General features: G+C 35.3%; 1 protein-coding gene across 1 annotated transcript in view; it reads left to right on the top strand.

The window, feature by feature from the left end:
• LOC148941953 (uncharacterized) overlaps positions 1 to 25,952 on the top strand; it is a 152,643-nt gene that overhangs the window by 30,898 nt on the left and 95,793 nt on the right. The window contains exon 4 of the mRNA XM_089103466.1: positions 13,685 to 13,784. Within this exon, the coding sequence (XP_088959592.1) occupies positions 13,685 to 13,784 (100 nt within the window). The remainder of the gene's footprint in view (positions 1 to 13,684; positions 13,785 to 25,952) is intronic.

The following is a 25,952-nucleotide window of genomic DNA, read 5'->3' as shown; positions in this document are numbered from 1 at the left end:
CTGATATAACCCCGTTTATTTTTTAATCTTACTCTTTTCTTGGAAAATTCATGTTTTACGCTTCTCTGGGTTGTATTTCTTATTAACTAGGGAATTTTTTCCTATTTCAGTGGCATACCAGATTTCTCTGCTTTCTGTATAATGGCAATATTGTCCACAAATTTAAACTTGATGAAACACGTAACTAGAGTGATGGAAAAATGTAAGCAGGCAGCTAGAACTAGAGGTCCTGAATTTTAGTCGGAGTTAAGCCTAGCTGCCTATTGTCTAGAGTGACACTAAAAGTGCCACTTCTTGTTCGTTTTGACATTTTCTTCTCAAATTGTATTGAACGTCTTGTGGTAAATTCATGGCGGTACTTTCGGATCATCAGGGCCTCTCTAAAAAGTCAAGTTGGGGTAATGCTAATTAAATAAAATAAGATTGTATTACTATATAATATTTTATAAACAAATTTGGGCTACATAATTGTACATTAGGGGTGGTGGAAGGGGGAGGGGGGTTAAAGCATAGCATATATTAAATACGTAACCTAACTTAGGTACCTCCCCTCCTCCCCCCCCCCCCAAAAAAAAAAACAAAAACAAAGAACAACACTTTAAATATCTTAAAACCACGCTATACAATATATTTCTCTTGAATCAAACAGTTCGTGGTAACGAACTGTAAGTAAAGAGCGACCCGGCTCAATGGTAACCGAAACTGTAGAAAACGGAATTTTGATACCAATAGATACATCAAAAGAATCAGATTTTAATGCTGATTTCAAATATATAAGTTTCATCAAGTTTAGTTCTACCTATCAAAAGCTGTGCGCCTGAGAAAATTTGGCTGATTTTCGAAAAAAGGGAGAAAAAACCCCTAAAAGTTATAGAACCTCAATGAAAATCACACCATCATATTCAGCGTATCAGAGAACCCTACTGCGGAGGTTTCGAGCTCCTATCTACAAAAATGTGGAATTTTGCATTTTTTGTCAGAAGAAAGATCACGGATGCGTGTTTATTTGTTTTTGTTTGTTTTTGTTGTTTGTTTTTTCCCAGGGGTGATCGTATCGACCCAGTGGTCCTAGAATATCGGGAGAGGGCTCATTCGAACGGAAATTAAAAGTTCTAGTGCCCTCTTTAAGTAACCAAAAAGTTGGAGGGCAACTAGGCCCCCTCCCACGCTCATTTTTTTCCCAAAGTCGCCCGATCAAAATTCTGAGATAGCCATTCTGTTCAGCATGGTAGAAAATATGATAACAATGTCTTTTAGGATGACTTAATCCCCCGAAGTCCCCGGGGGGAGGGCTGAAAGTTATGAACTTTACCCAATGTTTACATACAGTCTTGGTTATTGGGAAGTATACAGACGTTTTCAGAAGGATTTTTTCGGGTAGTGGGGAAGGGGGGAGTGGGTCGGGGGTTATGTGGGATTATCTTACCATGAAGGAAGTTTTAATGGGAGAAGGAAGATTGTTAGGAAGGGGGTGCCGAATTTCTCAGCATTATTTAAATAAAGATCAGAAATAAAATATATAAAAAAAAACAAGTTTTGTAACTGAAAGTAAGAAGCAACATCAAAACTTAAAACGAACAAAAAATATTACCTATATGATTGGGTTCATCCCCTAGTCAATACCTCGCTCTTTAAGCCAAAGATTATTTAGTACTTCCATAAAAGTTATTTATTCTAATTAACGGCATTTGTGATTAAGGGGTCATTTTTAAAGAATTGGAACAAAATTCGAACTTTAGCTTAAAGAGCAAGGTATTGACTAGGGGGCGAACCCTCTAATATACGTATTAAAAATATAAGAATATAGAGGTTCGTTACGTAAGTTAATTCGTAAGTTACGTATATTTATTACGAATAAAAACGTTCGTAAATAAAATTAAACAGGTTTCGAGAAAGCCATTTAATAAAAGTGAAATTAATATTCAATTTTTTTTTAATTACTCATGTACGGTGAGCCAAAATCAAAACCTGCATTAATTCAAAAACGTTCAAAATCTAAATAAAAAAAACAAGTTTTTTTAACTGAAAGTAAGGAACGATGTTAAAACTTACAACTAACATAAATTATTCCGTATATGAACGGGGCTGTCTCCTGCTCCACGCCGTATTCTTTACGCTAAAGTTTGACGTCCTACCGACTCTTTTTTTTTAAACAATAAAAAACTTTAGCGCAAAGAGCGAGGCGTTGAGGAGGGGACAGTCCCTTTTATATTTGGAATAATTTCTGTTCGTTTTAAGTTTTAACATCGTTCCTTACTTTCAGATAAAAAAATTTTTTATTTTTATTTAATCATCTTGTAAAAACGGGTTTTTCATTGCGTCTTTCCCGTTTGACTGTAGCATCTCTTGTTGGACTTCTTTAGAGGGGCCCTGATAAAGCGAAAGTACCAATTTCACACAGTTTAATAAAAAGGAGGGTATTATTTGCTTCTCTTTCTGGCACATTTTATCACATTTTATCACATTTAAAGCACATTTTTATCACAGGAATATAGGAAAGCAACCTCTCTTTCTTCGGTTTAATGCAAAAAAATGCTGGAAAAGATATTTAAAGAATCTGATAATCTTATCCAAGATTCTGATATCCAAGAGATTACAATTGACTAACAGAGTTTTGATTTGCAATGCCTCCCATAGTCCCCCAGCCTGCAATGCCTCCCAGCCTGTTTGTAAAACATACTAAAAAACAAACTGAACGACAGCAAATCTAAATCTTCTCCCCCCAAAATTAAAAGAGTAGTACAAAAATGCAAAATTGTTCGCTAAATAACGACTATTCAAAAACATCCATAATTAAACTTCCCCTTGCCAAGATAAATTTAGTTTCCTCCTCCTTGCAGAATGAGACTTTTACCAACCCATGTAGCTCACTGATTTTGTTTTCCCTTCTATAGAATGTATCCCGTGTTTGCAAGACAACGTACAAACTAATAATGAATGGTAGTTTCAACTTTTCGCAGAATTTCAAGGGGTTCTATAGCAAAGAACGTCTGGGAACCCTGCTCAATATTTTTATTATTGACTATTCTAGTCATTTTTTGGCAATTTAGAGCCTGTATAATTGGCAAGGCGGAGAAAGTGTAACAGACCACGCCCTTCTATCAGCTAAAATATATCCGCTAGTTAGCCTTGCAAGGACAAAAACAGCCGCCAAGTTTCTGTTGCCAACTTTTCAATATTTTTTTTTCCAAATAATTAAGCCTATAGGGCAAGTCATTTGTTAAAATATTGTTCATCCATAACAAGATGCAAAGATCAAAACATATCAAGCTAAAGATGTTTAGTAATGATGTTTATCAAGTTAAAGATGTTCAGATGTGCAACTTTGAGCTACCATAACTTTTTTTTTATAAATATAAAAAAAAAACATCGCTTTATCGGTGCGATAAGAGGCCAAATCGACCGCAATAATTTAAAAGCCAGTGTGTTGGCCAAAACAGATTCGTAGGAAAGGGAAAAACAGGGATAATGTTTAGGTTTTTCGGTACTTGTGCATTATATGCAACACAAGAAAGAAGTCAAGTTTGGTCAATGCTAATGAAATAAAATAAAATAGGATAAATATATAATAGTTTAGAAACACATTTGGGCTACATATTTGCACATTATGGGGGGGGGGGGGCCCCAAAGCAAAGCAAATATTAAATACCTAACCTAGGTACCTTTTCCCCCCGCCAAAACCCCAAAAAACAACACTTTAAATATCTTATACGCAATTAAAACCACGCTATACATTGTATTTCTCTACAGCGGTGTCTTGAATCATCCCGTAAAAACGAATTTTTCGTCGCGTCTACAGTTTGACGTATATAAAAGAGTAGGTATAACGAAGGAGTACCAAATATTTTGAAAAAAAGTGTCGCGTATCACCTTTTGAGTTACCACATCCTAAATGGAGACATCTAAGTTCCTTTTTCCTAAGTTTTTTTTTTTGGAGGGGAGGGGGGTGTTTAAAACTTGTAAAGCTATTAGGGCAATGCCCCGATCTTGTCAGTGTTGTCACGTTGAACCCCGACGTACTTTGGCATTATATGGACCTATCTAAAAAGTCAAGTTTGGTTAATGCTAATGAAATAAAATAGGAAATAAAATTTTTAGGACCTGTACTGATGATGAGGGTTGCCAACTTTTTGATCCATTAATATGTCCCCTGAGCATCCAAAAAATTGTCCTTCTTGGAATCTAAAAACATTCTAATTTTTTTTTTTTTTACCAGTCGTATTATTGACCAAAAGGCGCTTTGTAAGCTTATTTTCAAGCGGCAAGTTAACATGGAATATATAAAAAAAAATCCATATAGAACATTCATACAAAATGAATTAGTGCGAAAGCACGAAACTCACATAAGCATATAAATCCCTTACTTTGGAGAAAATCCTTTACTTACAACATCTCTGATAAAACCTGGATGCTCAAAAAAAAGAAAAAAAAAGAAAAAAAAAAGAATAAAAGCACTACTTTAGTAACAGTGACTTTTTTTCCAAAATATGTATCAAGTTGCGAAATGTTTCGTTTCATGTCATAAATTTACAAAATGTATCCCTTTTTGCCATTTATGTCCCAAATTTCTAAAATACGTCACTTTTTTGCCCTTTTACGCCATTATGTCCCGGCACATGGGAACATGTACTTCTGACGTAAATATATCTAGTTGGCAACTCTGCTGAAGATGTGTTTACGACATTTAGCTCCGCCGAAAATCAATGTTGTCATTCTTTATTCCAATTGGCTATAATGACATCATGGTATTAGGATAAAAATCGAAATGTTTCTAATCGTTGATCAATTTCTCAGAGTACAAACTTGTTTGTTGGATTTAATCTTTGCTAGTGAACGAACTATGTAATTTGAATTAAAACGGCACAATCACCTTGAAATATAACCATTAATCAAAATACAGATATTTACCTTTATTTGGGAATAGTGTGGTCGATTATATATTTGTTTGTGAATTCTCCAGTTGATGCTCGCTGTCCTTCTCTCTGACGCGTGAAACGGAGCCAGAAATCAATCAAAACCGGTATGGACAAACTTCTTTAATAAACCATATTTCAAAAATACCCTTATTTAAACTATCTGTCCTAGCCGAGTGGTGAGCCCTCCAGACTTTATAATTTAAGGTTAGAGGTTCGAATTCTGGTGTAGCTGGTTGTTGGGTTTGAAACGTGGGTCAGTGTTGAATGTTGTGAACATCTAAGCTCAGGCAGAGTCGACTTAGCTCTAAATGCGTACATGGCGATATCTGGGGAGAAAACACTAGAAGTGTCTACTCTCGGCCGAAAGCATCGAGCCAGTAGTTCGGTCCTTGCACAATGCAAATCATTGGTCAGCATACGATTTTGTGAGATTTTTCTTTTATGAAAATTAGGAAGTTTTAGAGCAGTAGAGCATTTTAGTCAGTGTTGTAACGTTGAGCCGCGAAAAAAATACAGAAAATTAATTAATAAAATTTGGAAATGCTTTTCATCCATACAAATTCAAATGAGTTTCAGATTCCTGATTTTACCCTAATAATTACAGTAGCTGATTGCTTACGTCTTAAATCGATCGGGTCACCTGTTTCGTCCTGCTTGAAGTTTTTGACAGGGTCGCCATTTCAAGGAAATCGTAGGAAATGAACACAGCATCGAAACAGGAAAAATCCCTAATTAATAAGAAAGTATAGAACCAAAAAACTCAAAAAAATAATTAAATAAAGTATTAAAAATGAAAGTAAACGAGAGTTGAGATTTTTTTTAAAGAAAAAATATGTATTTTAAGACCTTAAGGTATCCCAGTGTCACCCAAGGAGGAAAGGACCAAAAGACCACTAAAAGTATCCTTAAGACAACCATGCAGCTTTAACAAAGATATCGAAATGTGGCATGGAACGTTTCGATTCCCTTCCCGTGTGCGAGGGGAAGGGGTTACAGGCTCTTGTACTAATGAGTTACATGCAACAAGATGAAGAAAGGAACCAATAACAAAACGAAGGAACCAATAGATAATTTTGATCAGTTAATTTTGGGCTAACCTTTAATAAAAGGTAGCTTTTGAACTTCTAAAAAACCTTAACTATATTGAACACTAGATCACAAACGGTATACTGGATTTTGAGGAATTTCGCGGAGAATTCAATTTTCAAGAGGTGACCGCCTAGAGAGTCACTTTCAAGGTTGTATCTATGGGGGGTAGGGGGGTGTGCCCCCCTAGAAATGTTTTTCTGACTCCTAAAGACGCAAAAAATGAATGTAATTTTTTGATGCGTTTTTAAGTTTTTTTTGTACCCCCCCCAAAAAAAATTCCTTTTGTAAGCCCCCCCCCCCCAAAAAAAAAGAAATCCTGGATACGACCGTAGTCACTTTGAAGTGTTTTTTTTTTTTTTTTTTTAAATATAAAACCTCTATTTTCATATCACATACCCATTCTCCCTGAAGTCTGACCCCTTCCTTTTCTTGATCGCCGACGTAGGCACTATGCTTTGCACGGTAAGATTTTGTAACTTTATGCCCAGTAATATTACGAAACAGTTATAAGGTTCATATACAAATTATATTTACGTAAGAAATTTGGTTTATAATTCAAAGGACCGCAAGACCTTCGAGATGGGAAATAATATTTATTTAGTTTTGTGGTGGCGTTAACTCATGCACGTCCGTTGATGCTGATAAATTCACTAAAATTAAGGCTTTTCATAAATAATCAATGTTTGTTTTTAAGATTGATAGCTCATATGATAAAAATAAATGGATAGCTATAAATATTCTATAATTAAAATAAGGAAACCACATGTTTTTGGCTTTTCTGCTTTGGGTTTTGTCACTCTTGTAACAGTCCGAATTTATTCGAAAACGGGTGCACAAGTAAAATCCATTATCAAAAGCACAGTATATATAATAGCCGTATGATCTTTCCCCATCTGTGGTAATGTGGTTTTTATAGTATTTAAGTGGATGTAGTGGTAGATGCCTTTATTCTCCCTTTACAGGGGAGATAAACTATGGCCCTAAGGTATTTAAACTTTGGTAGCGTGCCTTAGGCTGTGACCGAACTAATGAGGCGTACCAGCTGGGTATGTTCGAGGGGCTAAAGGTAGATTGTAGAGAGGTTGGCTATAATACAATACTTTTATTCAGTTAACTTATAATAATAACAGATATATATTTTCTACTGGGACTGGCTGTCCCAAGTAGATCACAAGTCTCGGAAAACTATAATAATATATAATAGGATACTTCGACACTTACAATGATCCGACAAGATTCTAAGGAATTTCTAAAAACAACGGACCAGAGGCCAGTCCGGCATAAAATTAGTATCAGTCTGCCCCTTCCCATAAAATGTATCTTTTATTCATTTATATCAACCACACCTTCCTTTACCCAACCGACGCAATAGCTAGGAAGTGGTGATTTCTCAATTTCCTGTTAAGCAGAAACTTAGCAGGATATATTCCTTATCTTAATAAAAAGTGGTATTTCTAAACTTTGTATTTGCGTCTTAATATTTTTTTACTAAATTAATAATTAACTAAATTAGAAAGCTTCACCACAATACTCCCCATTTAAAGAAGAATTGTCCCAATGCTCAATATTTTACTTTTAAAACAACTTAATTTTGTTTACAGCTATTATGCTGCCATCTTTGGGTCATTGTGTACATATACCCTCTATGGGTTTCCTTAGGGTCATATTTCTGCTCCAATATAGGCCATGTTTTTCTTTTTTTTTCGAAGGATTTCAATTTGAAATTCATCCTTGTTTCTCTTTTTTTCTGTCTCTAGGACTGAAAAATACTCTTTTTACCCTTTTCATATGCATCTTCTGTTTTAGCTTGACCCCAAGCGGCTTAAGCATTATATTAGTGGTCCTGCTTAAATTAGATTTAAAGTTATATTCAAAATGTTTATAAATTATTTGATATTAAATTTAATTCCCATTACAATTTAATTTGGCTGTGTGATGTGGTTGATATACCGTTTATTTTTGGTTTTAGAAACGCCTTGGATAAATTACACATAAAATTTTTGGTTTCCGTTAGGGTTCAACGGATTGAGATTTGGGTGTTTGGGTTGGCACAGGTGAAAGCCAATTGTTTAAACTAGAGATTTCCTGTGCCAACTCGTTTTCTCAGATCCAATACATCGCTAGAGTTAAAATTATTACCTTGAACTACTGTGGTTTGCTTGTGACGATTTTTTTTTTTTTTTTTGTCGTTGGCTTTTACCTCCTGGTAAGTTTTTAGGTTATAATTTATTTTTATATTGCTTTTCGTTTCTTTTACCTAGTACTTTTTTGCTTTCTAAGATTATTCTAAGTTTCGCTTAAATTTTTATCGCGCTTAATTATTGTCTTTAATTTTTTTTCTTTTTGCCAAAAAGTATTATATTCGACTATAACTAATTACAATAAGATTACAGTTAGATTTTTCATGTAACGTGCACTTAATGTACACTCTTGCTGTTTTTCCTATTATAATTATTTTAAAATTCTTCAAAAACAATTTTTTTTAAATTCGACTGGAAGTGTCACCTCAGGCAGAGGTCAGTAAATGCATTGCATGTACTTAACAACGAGAGACCAGCAGAGACCCCCAATTTTTTTTTAAATATACATATCAAAAGAATTGTCTTTTAATGCTGATTCTAAATATATAGTGTTTACTAAGTTTACCTTAACCCGTATAAAGTTAGGAAGTTGAACGTTAATTATTGTAATATAAACTGCAACGTCCTGTGTCCGTAATATTATTTCTATTTAGTTCCTGGATACAATCTACTTGTAGGCTAATTTGAATATAAGGGACAATTGGCTTCACTCTATTTGATTTCTACTATCAGACCGTGTTTTATCTGATATACACTCTACCTGATATTCGACTAAACTCTACTGATTTATAATTAGACTAAACATGAGGATGATATGTTTTTCAGTATCTATAAGAGTGGACCAGAATTTACAATATTAGCTATCCCAAAAAGATGCATTGCCTTCTCTGTTTGTACTAATGTGGGCTTATATTCTTTGTAAACAAGCATGAACAGTGGCTTATTTTATATCTACATGGCTCAAAAGCAGCCATGGTTTAAAATTCGAAATTCAACTTTCTTGTGACTCATTTCGCGGAGCTGTTTCTAAATTTGAACTTTTTCTAACCCCATTATTCAGACGAAGGTCCTCTGTGTATGTAGAGGAGAACCTTTTTAAGACCTATCCCTATGCCTCCATTTTCTGTGATTAACGGTTTCTTTCACGGAATTTCCTGCCTTATGCAGACTTCCCATCACAGCTGGGTAACAATTTTTTTTTTTCGCTTCCTTCGGCGACTTTTACTAAGCTTCAACATTTGTTTTCTTACTTATAAGGTTACTTTCTCTTTTTTCATCCCTTTCCTCAAGTTCTTTAATTACAGATTTATATATCTGTTCCTTCCCTTTGCTTGTCAAACTACAAAACTAACCTAGTATTTGGGTTAGCTTTAACAAAGGTAATTCTTTTGCTTATTACGTCGTAAAATACCATATTTTTCGAAGCATCTCTACTTCTATAACACTCAGAAATGGCAGCTTCAAACCTATGATTGTTCGGACCACAATTTATGTACTTACTTTACTAAATTGTAGCAGTGTTATCCTTGAACAATAAGTCTCTAGCCTGTACCTGTAGTAAGGCGGAATTAGGACCCTATTTGCAATTATTCTGCCTCAAATTCTTCTGTTTCTACCGACGTTTCATCGGTCCAGCTAGATTTTTTTTTACGTATTATGTTTTATTTTATTCTTTTAATTCGCGGTACGAATACTTTATTATTTAGTTATAAATGGCACTACTAAATTGCATTTATTAATAACACTAAAAAACGACGGTACTAATTATACACTTATTTCTACTTGCTAAAAAATTAGATACTTTATTTTTTCTATTTTACAATTCCTGATTGATCCTTTTTTCCATTTTTTCTATTGTACCCAAATCTTTGAGGGGACACAAGTCTATTTCTAATAGCCAAAGTTCGAGCAAAGCTGCTCGAAGTTTTTCTAATTCGAGCGCCGCTAAAAGCGAAGTCCATTTAATTTCCCTTTTTGACAATTCCATTTCTGTTTTAATATGCAATTTTTATTTTGTCAACTCGACCCAGTTTTTCTAGCGACCACCAGTTGTGGTAAGGTGATTCTTATGTTATTTAAGTGGTGTAGTCGTGCCTCCATTCTCCCTTTACAGGGGAGATAAACTATGGCCCTAAGGTGTTTAGAATTTTGTAGCGTTCCTTAGGCTATGACTTAACTAATGAGGTGTACCAGCTGGGTATGTTCGAGGGGCTGAAGGTAGATTGTAGAGAGGTTGGCTATAATACAATACTTTTATTCGATTAACTTATAATAATAACAGATATATATTTTCTACTGTGACCGGCTGTCCCAAGTAGACCATAAGTCTCGGAAAACTATAATAGTATATAATAGGATACTTAGACACTTACAATGATCCGAGAAGATTCCTAGGTATTTCTAAAAACAACGGACCAGAGGTCAGTCCAGTATAAAGTCAGTATCAGTCTCCCTCTTCCCATAAAATGTATCTCTTATACATTTTTATCAACCACACCTTCCTGTAACCGACAGAAGCAATAACTAGGAAGTGGTGATTTCTCAATTTCCCGTTAAGCAGAAACTTTGCAGGATATATTACTTATCTTAATAAAAAGTAGTATTTCTAAACTTTGTATTTGCGTCTTAATATATTTTTACTAAATTCATAATTAACTAAATTAGAAAGCTTTACCACATATCTCACCCATTATAAAAACCCGGACCGAGGTGCGAGTGCTCCAGAGAACGTATAAACATAAGCGACATTAGATCTTTTCACGGAAAGACAAGTCAGATGTCTCCTGAGCGCGAAACTTGGCTTCAACGTTGGAACACTAATTTTGAAGAAACTAATTTTAAATTAATTTATTCCAATACATACATGAAAATTGGTAATTAGTAGTGCATTGTTATTATTAGATGTTTTTAGGAATTAAAAATAGGTTTTGAAGTCTCAAGTTGGTTTCAAAGGCATTTTGAGAAAGTTTCTGCCAAAATACGTGTTCCAGGCTAATTGGACCACTGATGGCAGATCAAATGAGAGGAACTGTTTGTACGCGCCGATATAAATATATCGGCTATAATTTTATATATATATATATATATATATATATATATATATATATATATATATATATATATATATATATATATATATATATATATATATATATATATATATATATATATATAAAATTAGTTCAGATGTTTATAGGAATTACAAGTAGGTTTCGAAGTCTCGAGTTGGTTTTAAAGGCATTTTGAGAAAGTTTCTGCCAAAATGCGTGTTCCAGGGTAATTGGACCGCTAATGGCAGATCAAATGAGAGGAGCTGTTTGTCCGCGCCGATATATATACATATATATATATACTACGAAAACTTTACGAAAAAGAAAGTTTTTTTTAAAGAAAAGTAATACAGAAAATTATTAACTTTATCAGTAGAAATAGAAGCCTACAATAACTCAAACTCAAAACGACCAGAAATTATTATTAAAGAATAAAAAAGGAAAGGAGAATAATTGGTATGGCGGTAACGCTGCATATAAATTTATGTAAATGTATATATAGTGGGCTGTAATAATGCAAAAGGTAAATATAAAATTGGTTTAAGAATGGAAAGAAAGACAAAGAATGAATTTACAACGATAATCAAGTTAAAAATATGTTTTATTTGAACAATGCCATAGAGCAATGAGATTTGATTATGATATTTGGTGCTTCGCATTGATATTTCAGTTTTAAAAGTTTTATCAATTTTCTGAAAACTCCCTAAGAATTTAACGAAAAACACTTCTTAACAGACGTTTGGTATTTTCTTCGATAGTGCTATTGTGGCAACTTTTACCACAGCAACCAATAATTAGAACCCAAGTCCTAAAATTGGTCTCAATCAGGAACCCTTTCGCTATCTAAATTCAAAAAGTGCAAAGATTTTCAAACAGAGGTGTTTATTTTTTAACGTTCAGGAAAGATCTGCCCATTCGATACAAAAACATTGATTGAAAATGAAACTAGTTTTATCTCGGCTCTCCAGCAAAATAGGTAATTAGCCTTTTCAAGTTTCACAGGAACTACAATCTGAGAAAATAAATATCACGACGTGAAAAAAAAATGATAAACCATCCAGTGGCGGATCCAGAGGGGAGGCGAGGGTTGCCCCCCCCCTACAGTAGTGTAATTTACCTAATTAATGCAAGTTTGCATTAATTAAACTTGCTCCTAACGTAAGTTTATCGGATCAACCTATTTTGCGCCCCCTCCATGAACAATCCTGGATCCACCCCTGAAACCATCACACCTATTCCACCAGTTATTAGAAGAAAAAAAATTCCTTATTTTCAAAAATTTCATCAACCCTCCGCCCCCTTTCTTATAAAATCCTACAAAGGGCAATCAGTTGAGTCCACTATATATAAATAATAGACTAAGTCATAATTTGTATATAAATTAAGTCATACCTGTCAGACGGGACAGTTGCAAACCACTTGGCCGGCTCACCAAGTTTTTTTCTGCTTTCGCAATTACGAATAATTTAATTTCTAACCATTTCTCATTAATTGACGCAAACATACAAAACCGCTAATGCATAAATAAGTGGCATGAGTGCTTTATTCGTATCAACAAGGAAGAGTTAAAAACTATCACCGGTTAAGTTACTGCCTAATTATATAAACTGTGATCAAAAGTCAGCATAATATTATTTAAAAATATTAAAAAAAAATATTGAATAGGATCTAACTTAGAATGTCCAAATTTCTTATTACCATCGACATACTCAGTCAGTTAAATACGTCTAATTTAAAATTCACTATTTTAAAGAACTTTGTACACTTCTTGTTTTCTCAAAAATAATTATAGATATTAATCTTAAAAAACAAATATCTATAATTGCTTATCAAATATTTGATTAATAAAGATCCGTTTTGTGGAAAAACGCGGTGATGATCAACCCGAAAAATTTTCCCATCAGACAAAGAAGTTCGATGCCCAGTTTATTTACATAATCAAGATTTTTTGTTTTTCTCTCCCAGTCGCCTCATTGAGATTTACTCTTCTGATTTTCAAACTCCCTTTGACAATTTTGTCGGGTGTTATTAAAAGACCAAAGAAAAATATAAGGACTCTAAATATAAAAATAATTTTTCTAAAGTCTTGACCTATTTAGATCGTCTTTTCAGGCCAGAAAATGTTTTTGTGCCAATTTTTCCAAAAAAAATTATCGAGCCGTTTATTAGTTCTCCGAGAGATGGATGAAACGAGGGTGAAGGTAAAAAAATCTTTCATTGAACAAATCCAGCGCGAATACACAGGTTCACGAGGGTGGATGACTTCCATCCAGCTTTCATCCTCTTGAACATGGGCTCATAGTGTTGTTCATATTACTAGAATCCCTGTAAAGCAGCATATCATGGTGGGTCATAAGGGCACTAGCGCATTTGAAGCTACCAACTATGCACGCTAGACAACAGCTATGAAATTCAGAATAAAACAATAAGTAATTTAGTTTTCTATGCAACATGTCTGTCATGCCAGTGCCCATGAATCATCCTAGATCGCGATTAAGCTCTTTCTTTTCCCAGCCCTTGTTCTCTGTAGTTATGCATTTTTTTTTAGGTACATTTCAATTTGACGCCCGTTTTTCAAGTATGGTTGCAAAAAACGTTACAGTTGCCGGGCTGATTGCAGAAGAAGCTACGAGACTTCTTGTAACAAGGTAAGTTTATTAATTGTAAGGGTTAAAGAATAAAAGCCCCCGAAGAAGGAGTGACATCATAGGAGTCTATTGTGCAGAATGGACTTATTTTTTTCAGATATCTTTACCATTTACTGAAGATAATACAGACTAAAGATCTATTTCCGTATAGACGACATCTTTCCAAAGTATAATCACCTACGGAACAAGTACTGACAAAACATATCCTCTCCACACAAAAAAAGTGACCCTTTTTATACCTATGCGAACCTGGCAACTAAAAACCGTAGTTACACAATTCATCCCGGTCACTCGTCGCCTGAACCACGCTCTAGCATAATTATTGGCCGGAGCAAAGTACTTTGGCTCGGAGCGATTAAGTAGTACAACATTTTGCGATCTAGAGGCGCTGAGGTACGCGGGGTCACTTTTGGAGGGTTTTGTCAGTACTTGTTCCGTAGGTGATTATTCTTTGCATCTTTCTTACTTCATATAATTGGTAATGTCAATAGCTGCCAGTCAACCACTAATCTGAAAACAGTCACATGATGTTATTCGACGGGCAACTGAACTGTCTCCGGAGAGACAATAATGGGACCTGATGCGTTAGTGCTTTTCTGGTTGTGACACGATTATATGCGTGTTTTTCTTTTATATGCCCGAAAGCGTGCAAATGGTCCTCATCTTAGAGACGATATACTGTCAGTATGTTTCATCAAAAAGGTGACGAATTTTATATGTAGTTTGGTAAGTATACCCTGCTCTGTCTTACAGCGGGGGGAACGAATTGATGATTTCAAGAAAGGACCATTTTATGGGGGGAGAGGGTAAAAAGACATATTGGGTTGGGGGCTGGGGCCAAAATAATTCTTATCTGTCCCTCAAAGAAGAGTATACTCTACGATTGTATTTCTTTCCATATCTTTTTTTTCAAGGGGAGGGGGGGGATAAAGAGTTTCCTTTCCTGTCTCTCCTCTTAACAGCCTGTCGCCTAACATGTTCTTGACTAGTTTATTAGTAAACTGCAATTCTTTATTAGCTTATGAAGCGTCTGTATATTTATAGAAGCAATGGCAGTTGACAGTATTCAAGGAAGTGAGCCGCTCGTTTTTAATCCAATGTGGGGATAGGCTTTGCTCCATCTTTATTAGGTCTGTATTCTCTTTGCTAAACCCAGGTTCTCACAAGAGTTAAATTTTGCTTCAGTATCCTTATTTCACGTCGCCTGATGAAAAAAGTCTTCCATGGGGCTTATTTGGTTCTTGTTTTTTTTTCGGATCAGAATTCAAAATTCGTTTCTCCGGCCGACAAAATTGTGTTATAAATAAATAAGAGCTTTCAGTTTTTCATTTAGTAAAACGCACTATTGGTATTCCATTATAGATAGACATTGAAAGAAGTCTCATTTTTCCTTAAGAAATTTTTTAAGAAGACTGCCGAAAATTTTGCTTTCAATTTGTCGTGTAACCTATAATTCACATAGTGCGGCCACTTGATGGTCTTCGCTTGACCGCCTTCGGTCGTAACTTCGCTAAAGGGTTACCATTTCCGTTTGTTAGGTTTACCGTTCTTTCAATTAGGGTTACCATTAACGAGCAATTATGGTCCATCCAGGGGCAAGGGGTGGAGACGGGCCTGAAGTCCGAAATTTCGCAGGGTTCTTGGCTACTTCTTATTCAAATTTTCAAGTAATTTACTTGTTTTTATTATTGACCCCCCCCTCCCTAAAACTCCTATGTACGTGCCTGGCTCTATCAATTCGTATTGTTATTGATTAACGCATATTAAAATCTGATGCTAATTCAGTTACCTGTGTTTGTTTTTCACGAGTATAGCTAAGACAAGGTCGCCGCGTGGCCGCTAAATTTTGTGCAAAATGTAGATTTATAGATCCTCAAAATAATTGATTTCTATTAATTGATTAAATGTGCCTTCTCCGACCATATTGGGCAGTCAAGATATTTGAAGGTTCCAGTTTTAAAGTTCCAAAATTCAGTACATTCACTTTTCTCGTTCGTATCAATAGTCGAAAAATGGATCTTTGATACTCGAATTGATGTCGATATACGGCGAATGTAAAAAAATGCAAAGAAAAACCCTGCTAGTCTTTAATTACAGTCACATAACCCAAAACAATCTTTTTTGCTTTTCCACTCACCGGTAAATTAATGTTTTGTGACATAGCCCTTTTGGTTTGCCTCTGCAGCTCTTGTCAATTTTACCAGGTGCCAATTTTCTCGATTCTTGTTGTAGGATTTTCCATTTTTGGTTTTATTTGAGGTATTTTATATGTACGATGTATTCGAATAGACAACTTAAAAAGAAAAGTTTTATATCTAAAAAAACTTAAAAAAAGTCAAAAATCTTAATAAACCAACAAAGTTTGTTCCCGAGTCCAAATTGAAGAGTCTAACGAATTTTGTGGTTAATTGAATTTTTATAGTTTTTTTGTTATCTATCTAATTTGTGCTGTACAGTTGTACACTCAAAAGTTGTCTTTTCCAAGGCTGAATGTCTGTTTATGACTTGCAATTTCGTGACTCTTCTGACCAGCATGTCGTGTGGCACCGTGTCTAAAATTTATCAAAAGATAATAGGAAGTGTAAATTACATCAACAATCTTGGACTTGCCTGCCCTAAAGTAAAACTAATTAAGTGATTTTCTTGCGAAATTATAGTACTAACATCACTAAACTTAAGGTTTTTTCTCCGTTTTTTTTTTTAAATGGAAATGTGTATTTAAAGTCCAGGTTTGACCTAGAGCTAAAGAATTAACCCAGCGCAAAGAAGGTGTAACCTCCTCTTACTTCCTTATAGCCTAGTGCAGTTCACATTTGTGTAGTTTCCAGTTAAATATATACAGGGTACAATTTGGACAGAAACAAAAGTTCGTCAAATTTCAAGAAATCTTCTTCCGTTAGCCAACCCGCTCTGGCGGATGTAGTCACTACAAGGATAGAGAACCTCTCCCAAAGGTCAGATCACGTAGAGGTCCTAAAAAGCCATAACTAAGAATATACTCTAGCTTACCACCAAGTCTCACTGAGATCTGCCTTTTCACTCCTGTAGACGTGCTGACGTCAAGTATCTAGGGAACTACTTCTCTATCTCCCATAAAAAGCTGTGAAAGGAGCTAAGTCCCGTAAGGCATAATGAAGACCCTAGCTTTTATCCGCCCTCTGAACTTGCTTGGGATCTCACGAACCCGCCAGGAAGATTTATCGACACTCGGAATTCAGGAGCATTCTTCCTCCTCCCCGGATAGATCGAGCCAGTCCTTAGCTCTGAAAAAGCCAAACTAGCATAGCAAATGTTACTTTTGAATTTGGCCTGCGACCCGACAACCCTCCTTGTAGCTGTTCTGATGGCAAGAATTGTGGCTCCCTTTCTCTCCTTCAAAGAGGTTAGAACGGGTCCTGACCCCTATAAAGCATAGCTAGACCGCTTGTTCTTGATCTCCATAAAGTATTGATAAAATCTGGCTATTTTTTCTGGTAGATTTGCTGCTGACAAAAACTTAGGAACCCTTTCCACCTCCCTGTGTCGAAGACGGATTGCAGCCGAGCCTCATAAAGGTAAAACTATGTAACTAGCTCTTGATTCTCACCAAGTTTCGTTAGGATCGGACACCCACTTCTTGTAGATTTCCTAATCAGGAATAGGACCTCGCAAGTGATCAGGAATAGGGGTCTCACAGCCGCTGTTAATGTGCTATTTTAAGCTAGATTAACTAATCCAAAACCAACCTAGTGAAGGGCCTATAGTGCCAGAAATATAGCCCAAGACCTAGTAACTTCAAGTCAGTAATGTTCAAAGCTTGATTATTTCGTTGTATGTTTTATTTTTATTTTAAGACGCTTTCAATACTGACTTACCCTCATAAATACTTACCACCAAAGCAAGCTACTACTACTGTTAGTAATGTTGCGTAGCATCATATAACCGCCTTAAGATAAATCTCTTGCGCATATTCCTTCTCCGCCCAACCGTAATTGCATAGCCTAAGTGTATAAAGAAACAAGATGGCCAGCCGAAGCTCAGGGTTGATTGATCTTCTTGTAAAGCCCGTTAATTGCTTTTTGTTGTGTCCATTAATTTTTATTTTAATCGCCATTGTCAAGGCCACATATCAGTTTTGTGGCGTCAAAGTGAGTATATGGGTTGATTTGTCTTACGGGGGCATTGTATGGTTCTGAAACAGCTTATTACCAGATCCCGGCGGACTGAGCGAGCACCGATTATATAAGCGACTTACTAAAAGGTCCATTGATCAAGTAGATCTGTCCTTCTCTGTCCGGTTGTATACTAATTGATAAATTTATTTAAGGTTGCTAGGCCGTCCCCCCAGTGGTGTCAATTGGGATTGGGAGGCATGGGTATGTGCCCTCCTAAGTACCCACTAGATTCTGAAAAATGCCTTTTTTGGGATATTTTCAGTGAAAATGTTTTTTTTTACTATTTCTATTGAAAAATTATCAAAATGACAAACGCTCTTTACGCCAGAGTTTTTTATTGTTTAAAAAAAAATAGAGTTGTGAGACAGAGTCAAACTTTAGCCTAAAGAGCCAGGCGTTGAGGAGGGGCAGCTCCTTTCATACATGGGATAATTTCTGTTCGTTTTAAGTTTTAATTTCGATCCTTACATTCAGTTAAAAAAAAATTGTTTTTTTTCATTTAATTTCTGAACGTAATAATTTCTGTTCGTTTTAAGTTTTAATATTGCTCCTTACTTTCAGTTGAAAAAACTATTTTTATTTATTTTCTGATCGTTTTTTAAATAATGCTAGGAAATCCGGTACCCCTTCATAGAAATGTCCCTTACCCCATGAAAATATCCTCCGTGGAAAGATCCTCCCACGCAAACCCCTCCTCCGACCCCCCCCCCTCCAGAAAAAATCCTCCTGGAAACACCTATATACTTCCCAATAACCAATACTATATCAGAGGCAACGCTGTAGCGTTGCCTATAGTAAAGGCCATACAGATCCAATGTTTTATTATTTATTATTATTTATTCATTTTTTTTTCCAGAGGCACTTCATATGGAAAGGGTCGTCGTAGAAACTTCAAAGGGGAATCATTCGATTGAAAATCGAGAGTTCTAGTGCCCTTTTTGATAGTCGAAAATGATTGGAGGGCAACTCTCCCCCCCCCCACGCCCATCATTCTCCTAAATAGATCCAATCAAAATTTTGAGATTTTAGCCATTTTGTTCAGCGTAGTTGATTTCCAGATAGAAAATATATTTTTGAGGAAGACACTCCCCCACATCCCTCAGGGCAAGGGTTTTAAGTTATGCCCTGGGGGGATATAAGGTTTTTATAGAAGGCGTTGTCGTAGAAACTTCAAAACAGGCTCATTCGATTGGAAACTTAAAGGGCTAGTGCCCCTTTTAATAATCGAAAGTGATTGGAGCGCAACTAACCCCCCCACGCCCATCATTTCTACTTACACATCCAATCACAATTTTGAGATAGCCCTTTTGTTCAGCGCAGTTCATTTCCAGAGAAAAAATATATTTTTGAGGACGCCACTCCCCCACAACCCTCAAGGCAAGGGTTTTAAGTTATGCCCTGGGGGCATATAAGGTTTTTATGGAAGGCGTTGTCGTAGAAACTTCAAAAAAGGCTCAATTGATTGAAAATTCAAAGGGATAGTGCCCTTTTTAATAATCGAAAGTGATCGAAGGGCAACTAGCCCCCCCCCCCGCCCATCCTTCCCCCAAACACATCCAAACAAAATTTTAAGATAGCCATTATGTTCAGCGTAGTTGATTTCCAAATACAAAATATATTTTTGAAGAAGACACTCCCCCACAACCCTCAGGCCAAGGGTTTTAAGTTATGCCCTGGGGGCATATAAGGTTTTATAGAAGGCGTTGTCGTAGAAACTTCAAAACATGCTCATTCGATAAGAAATTAAAGGGCTAGTGCCCTTTCTAATAGTCGAAAGTGATTGGAGTGTAACTAGCCCCCTCCCCCCCCCCCTCACGCCCGTCATTTTCCCAAACACATCCAATCAAAATTTTCAGATAGCCATTTTGTTCAGCGTATTTGATTTCCCGATAGAAAATATATTTTTGGGGAGGACACTCCCCCACAACCCTCAGGGCAAGGGTTTTAAGTTATGCCCTGGGGGCATATAAGGTGTTATAGAAGGCTTTGTCGTAGAAACTTCAAAACAGGTTCATTCGATTGAAAATTAAAGGGCTAGTGCCCTTTTTAATAGTCGAAAGTGATTGGAGCGCAACTAAACCCCCCCCACGCCTATTATGTCCCCAACGACATCCAATCAAAAGGTTGAGATAGCCATTTTGTTCAGCGTAATTGGTTTCGCTATATGAAATACGTTTTTGAGGAGGACACTCAACCAGAACGCTCAGGGCAAGGGGTTTGAGACATTCCCGCGTGGTATCTAAGGTTTTTATAGAAGGTGTTGCCGTAGAAACTTCCATAAAGGTTTATTCGATTGTAAATTAAAAGGGATAGTGCCCTTTTTAATAGTCGAAAGTTATTGGAAGGCAACTAGCCCCCCCCCCCTCCATGCCCATCATTCCCCCAAACACATCCAATCAAAATTTTGAGATAGCCATTTTTGTTCAGTGTAGTGGATTTCCAGATTGAAAATACATTTTTGAGGAGGACACTCCCCCACAACCCTCAGGGCAAGGGTTTTAAGTTATGCCCTGGGGGCATATCAGGTTTTTACAGAAGGCGTTGTCGTAGAAACTTCAAAACAGGCTCATTCGATTGGAAATTAAAGCGCTAGTGCCCTTTTTAAATGTCGAAAGTGATTGGAGGGTAACTAACCCCCCTCCCACGCCCATCATTTCCCCAAACACATCCAATCAAACTTTTGAGATAGCCCTTTTGTTCAGTGTAGTTAATTTCCAGATAGAAAATATGTTTTAGAGGAGGAGACTCCCCCACAACCCTCAGGGCAAAAGTTTTAAGTTATGCCTTGGGGGCATGTAAGGTTTTTATAGAAGGCGTTGTCGTAGAAACTTCAAAACAGGCACATTCAATGCCCTTTTTAATAGTCGAAAGTGATTGGAGGGCAACTAGACTCCCCCCACGCCCATCATTCCCCCAAACACATCTAATCAAAATTTTGAGATAGCCATTTTTGTTCAGTGTAGTTGATTTCCGGATAGAAAATATGTTTTTGAGGAGGACAATCCCCCACAACCCTCAGGCAAGGGTTTTAAGTTATGCCCTGGGGGCATATAAGGTTTTTATAGTAGGCGGTTTCGTAGAAACTTCAAAAAAAGCTCATTTGATTGGAAATTCCGAGGGCTAGTGTCCTTTGTAATAGTTGAAAGTGATCTGAAGGCAACTAACCCCCCTCTCACGCCCACCTTTTCCCCAAACACATCCAATCAAAATTTTGAGACAGCCATTTTATTAAATGTAGTTTTAAGTTCTGGAAATTAGGTCTTTGAGGATTACAACTCCCGCAAAGTCCTCAGGGAAAGGGTTGTAATTTAAGGATTCTCCGAATCCTTCATATTATTTCTTATGGAAGGTATGCTCTTATAAACTTTAGAGATGGCTCATTTGATTGAAAATTGATACTTCTTGTTCACTTTTTAAGAGGCAAAAGAGATTGAAGGGCAACTAGCCCTTCTTCCTCCTCCACGCCCTAAATGCATCAGCTAAAAATTTTGAGATAGACATTTTGTTAAAATAGTTCAAAGTTCTGATAACAAAAAACTCCGGTGTCGACACAGCACACCAGGGCCCAGGGGTAGGTGTTGTAAGTTATGCCCTGGGGCATAACTTATTAAGGGGTGTTTATAACTTATGGGAAGGGGTTTTATATGGGAATAACACATAGGAAATCTATTATAATTATCCAATTATAAGGTTAAAATACATACTCTTTATTGTAGATGCGAAATTGCTTTGGCACACAAATTCCTATTTAGGTCAATTCCAAACAGTCGTGATTCCTTTGTGTCAGCAAGTGAAATGGTCTAAACCCCCTTATTGGAGCTATTTTTTCAATCCATTCATTGGTGTCAATCGCTGTCCACAAGTTATGCAAGCTGTCTATTGTTCATATATAAGGTTTTTATCAAAGAGGTAATAGTATAGACTTTGAAAAAGCCTCATTCGATTTAAATTGAAAGTTCTAGATCCGTTTTTTAAAGTCAAGAATAATCGGACAGTAAGAACCCCCCCCCCATGCCATAAAAACTTGAAAATTTTTGCAATCAAAAACGAACAAAAATTAATTAAAAAAACTTTCCGAAAAATAAGTTTTTCAAAGAAAAGTAAAGGCTATTTTAAACTTAAGCTCATCTCCTAGGAGATACAAATACCTGTTAAAATTCAAACTCAAAACGACCAGAAATTACTATTAAAGAATAAATGAGACCCAAAACAAACAGAAATTAAATAAACAATCATAGCAAAAAACATACAACATGTAATAATATAAATGAATAAATAGATCTGATAGCGCGTAATGCTTTGATTGAATATGAATATCAAGCTTAAAACGAAACAATAATATTTTGCTATTGAACTATAAATGCAACTCAAAACGATCAGAAATTAAATAAACAATCAATGCAAACAAACATACAATAGATATTAATGTAAATGAATACATAAATCTTAAAACGAGTTAAGCTTAAATTCAATATTCAAATCAAGTTTGAATCGAATAAAAATAACTACAAACAAGAGTTTGGGTATCGTCTCACTGCAGAAGCCTAAAACCTGCTGTGTCATTGGCGCTTTACTGAAAACGAGTTATATTACAAATGTTTTCTTTTGTACTTAATATTGAAAATAAATATTAAAATTACAGTAAAATTTTGAACTGATGAGCTTTTAGCAATTAATATCATTATGCATCAAATATTCAGTTTAATTTATTACTTCTTTTCAAGATTGGTCAAGACAAATATAGTTTCACTACAAGCAAAATTTGGATACTGCCCCCTTCTTTAACTGTAAAAACCAAAAGCCTTCTGCGTCATTGGTGCTTCACTAAAAACGAATTACTCGTATATTACAAATTTATTCTTTTCCTGTTCTTACAGCATTGAAAATGAAAACAAAAATTACAGTGAAAAAAAATATTGAACTGATTGATCTTTCAACAATTAACATCATTATATATCTAATATTCAATTTGATTTTGTTTATACTTTCCAAAACTGTCCAAGACTCATATAATTTTGCCATTTTTTTAACTCTGCCATTTTTTGTAACTAATCGTGTTAGTTCGTTATGAAAACATTCTATGGCTTCTAGGCATTTCTATTTGAGCTGAAAACTGCATCTCAAACTTTGTGGAACATGTATTTTCTTGCACGAAACACCAAAATATAATAAAATGTCAAGTTTTGGAGTGTTCCACCACTCGCAAGCAAGTGCCATTGGTATTTTTGAATCCGCATGGTCAATTTAGGGTGTGGAGGGTAGGTTAATTCTCGTAGCAGCCCCATTCCGTCGTGGTATGGTTCACAATTTCAATCCCTGGCGTCTGGACTATCATATAATCTACCGAGCATACAACTACCCCAAATCAGTATTAATAAATAAATGAAACCCAAAACGAACAAAAATTAAAATAAATAATAGAGTCAAACTCAAAACAAGCATAAATTAATGTGAGTAGGGTTCAAAACCCCTATGCTTTCTAAAAGCCAGAATGTAATTTGTACTTTACTGAAAAACAATTCAAATGAGTTTACTGAAAAAAAATGTGCATTGTCAATTTAATATACATATGCTAATATTTATTCCCTAAAATTTTAATTAATTTTTGATTTCTTAAAATTACAAAAGTGAAAATATTTCAAAGAATTGTTTTCAGTAAAGTGCCAATAACGCAGTAGGTTTTAGGCTTCTGCAGTGAGACGATACCCAAACTCTTGTTTGTAGTTATTTTTATTCGATTCAAACTTGATTTGCATATTCAATTTAAGTTTCACTCGTTTTAAGATTTATTTATTCATTTGGAATAATGTATATTCAATGTTTGTTCGCATTGATTGTTTATTCAATTTCTGTTCGTTTAAAGTTTCATTTATAATTTAATAGCAAAATTTTTTTTTTCGTTTTAAGCTTGATTTTCATATTCAATCTAAGAATTACTCGCTTTAAGATGTATTTATTCATTTATATTATTACTTGTTGTATGTTTTTTGCTATGATTGTTTATTTAATTTCTGTTCGTTTTGGGTTTCATTTATTTTTTAATAGTATTTTCTGGTCGTTTTGAGTTTAAATTTTAACAGGTATTTGTATCTCCTGAGCTTAAGTTTAAAATGGCCTTTACTTTTCTTTGAAAAACTTATTTTTCGGAAAGTTTTTTTTTAATTAATGTAAACAATGGGCAAAGTTCATAACTTGCGGCCCATCCCCCGGGAACTGTGGGGGATGAAGTCATCCTAAACGACATATTTATTGAATTTTCGACTATGCTGAACAAAATGGCTAACTCAAAATTTTGATCAGGTGACTTCGGGAAAACAATGAGCGTGGGAGAGGGTCTAGTTGCCCTCCAATTTTTTTGGTCGCTAAAAAAGGGCAATAAAACTTTTAATTTCCGTTCGAATGAGTCCTCTCACGATATTCTAGGACCACTGGATCGATACGTCATCCCTGGGGGGAAAAAACAAATAAAAACGCATCCGTGATCTTTTTTCTGGCGAAAAATACAAAATTCCACATTTTTGCAGATAGGAGCTTGAAACCTCTACAGTAGGGTTTTATGATATTCTGATGGTGTGATTTTCCTACCACTTTTAGGGGGCGTTTCCCCTTTTTTTCGAAAATAGGGCACTTTTTTCAGGCTCGTAACTTTTGATGGGTAAGAATAAACTTGATGAAACTGATATATTTAAAATCAGCATAAAAATTCAATTCTTTTGATGTATCTACTGGTATCAAAATTCCGTTTTTTAGAGTTTCGGTTACTATTAAGCCGGGTCCCTCCTTACTTACAGTTCGTTACCACGAACTGTTTGACAAGAATAATTCACAAGAAACAAGTTTCACAAACGAAACAATTGTTTTAGCCTAGAGTTAGGCTAGAAATATGGTACAGTGTAAAATTAATACTAGAGTATGGACTTGATGGATTAACTAGAGTTAGGGTACTTGTATAATAAACCCCCTACAGCTCAAGTTGTTCATTCATTGACGCATTATAGAACCTGTTTTTTCGTTAGTTTCTTTCAGCTTAGCGTGAGACAAGACAATGAGAAGTGACAGAATAGATGGAAAATATATAATTTGGGCTATATATTTTCACATTAGGGGGGGGGGGAGTATTTGGACAGTCTGAAGTTTGAAAACAAATCTTACAGCATAATATGCAGAATAGTTGTACCTAACACATTAGGCATACAGCCCCGCTCTATACTACCCTCCCCCCCCCCCTAATGTTCCAATATATAGACCAAATATGTTTCTATTGTGTTATATTTGTTTCTTACTTTGGTTTATTTACTTTGGATTGATCATCAGAAAAAAATATTAGAAGAATATTAGGGGGAGGTCTATCTTACAAGTACGAGAGTTACTATTATAAAAGTTCTAAAAACAATTTTTATTTTCATTTTTCAACAACCCAGAAGAACCTTCGGTTTCAAATTTTAACAACCTAGATTAATCACCAAAATATTTCAAAAACGATTTTATTTTCTGTTTATTTCCACCAGCAATATAGGGGGGGGGGGTTCAATTTTTCAATGAAAATAAAATCGATACCCCCTTGCCCCTAATAAATGACCTCGTATAGTTAAATGGGTTTTTCTCTAGCTCCAGAGGTTTACCCTGAGAAATATTTGTTTATGAGCGTTTTTTTGATAAAAAGAAATTCACAAGAAACAAATCTCACGGAACGAAATAATTGTTTTAGCTTAGATGTAGAAATAAAGTACTATAATAGCTAAAAAAAAACTATTTTAATTTTTTAATCCATAAGAACCTTGGGTTTCAAATTTAACAACATAAGTTTATCACCAAAATCTTTCAACAAAGATTTTATGGTACTTGTTAAGGATCCGGTAAGTACGCGAGAAGTGAAGTTTCATTAATGCTCATGAAATAAAACAAAATACGATGAAAATATAATAGTTCAGAAGCGAATTTGGGCTATATATTTGCACATTAGGGGGGGGGGGTAAAGCATAGCATATATTAAATACGTAAACTTACCTAACCT

This window comes from Artemia sp. Qi Xiang Cuo, chromosome 17 (assembly GCF_049724085.1).
Source record: "Artemia sp. Qi Xiang Cuo chromosome 17, ASM4972408v1, whole genome shotgun sequence".
NCBI classification, from domain to species: Eukaryota; Metazoa; Arthropoda; class Branchiopoda; order Anostraca; family Artemiidae; genus Artemia; species Artemia sp. Qi Xiang Cuo.
The sequence above is the reverse complement of the archived record's forward strand: the minus strand, read 5'-3'. Positions and strand labels throughout refer to the sequence as shown.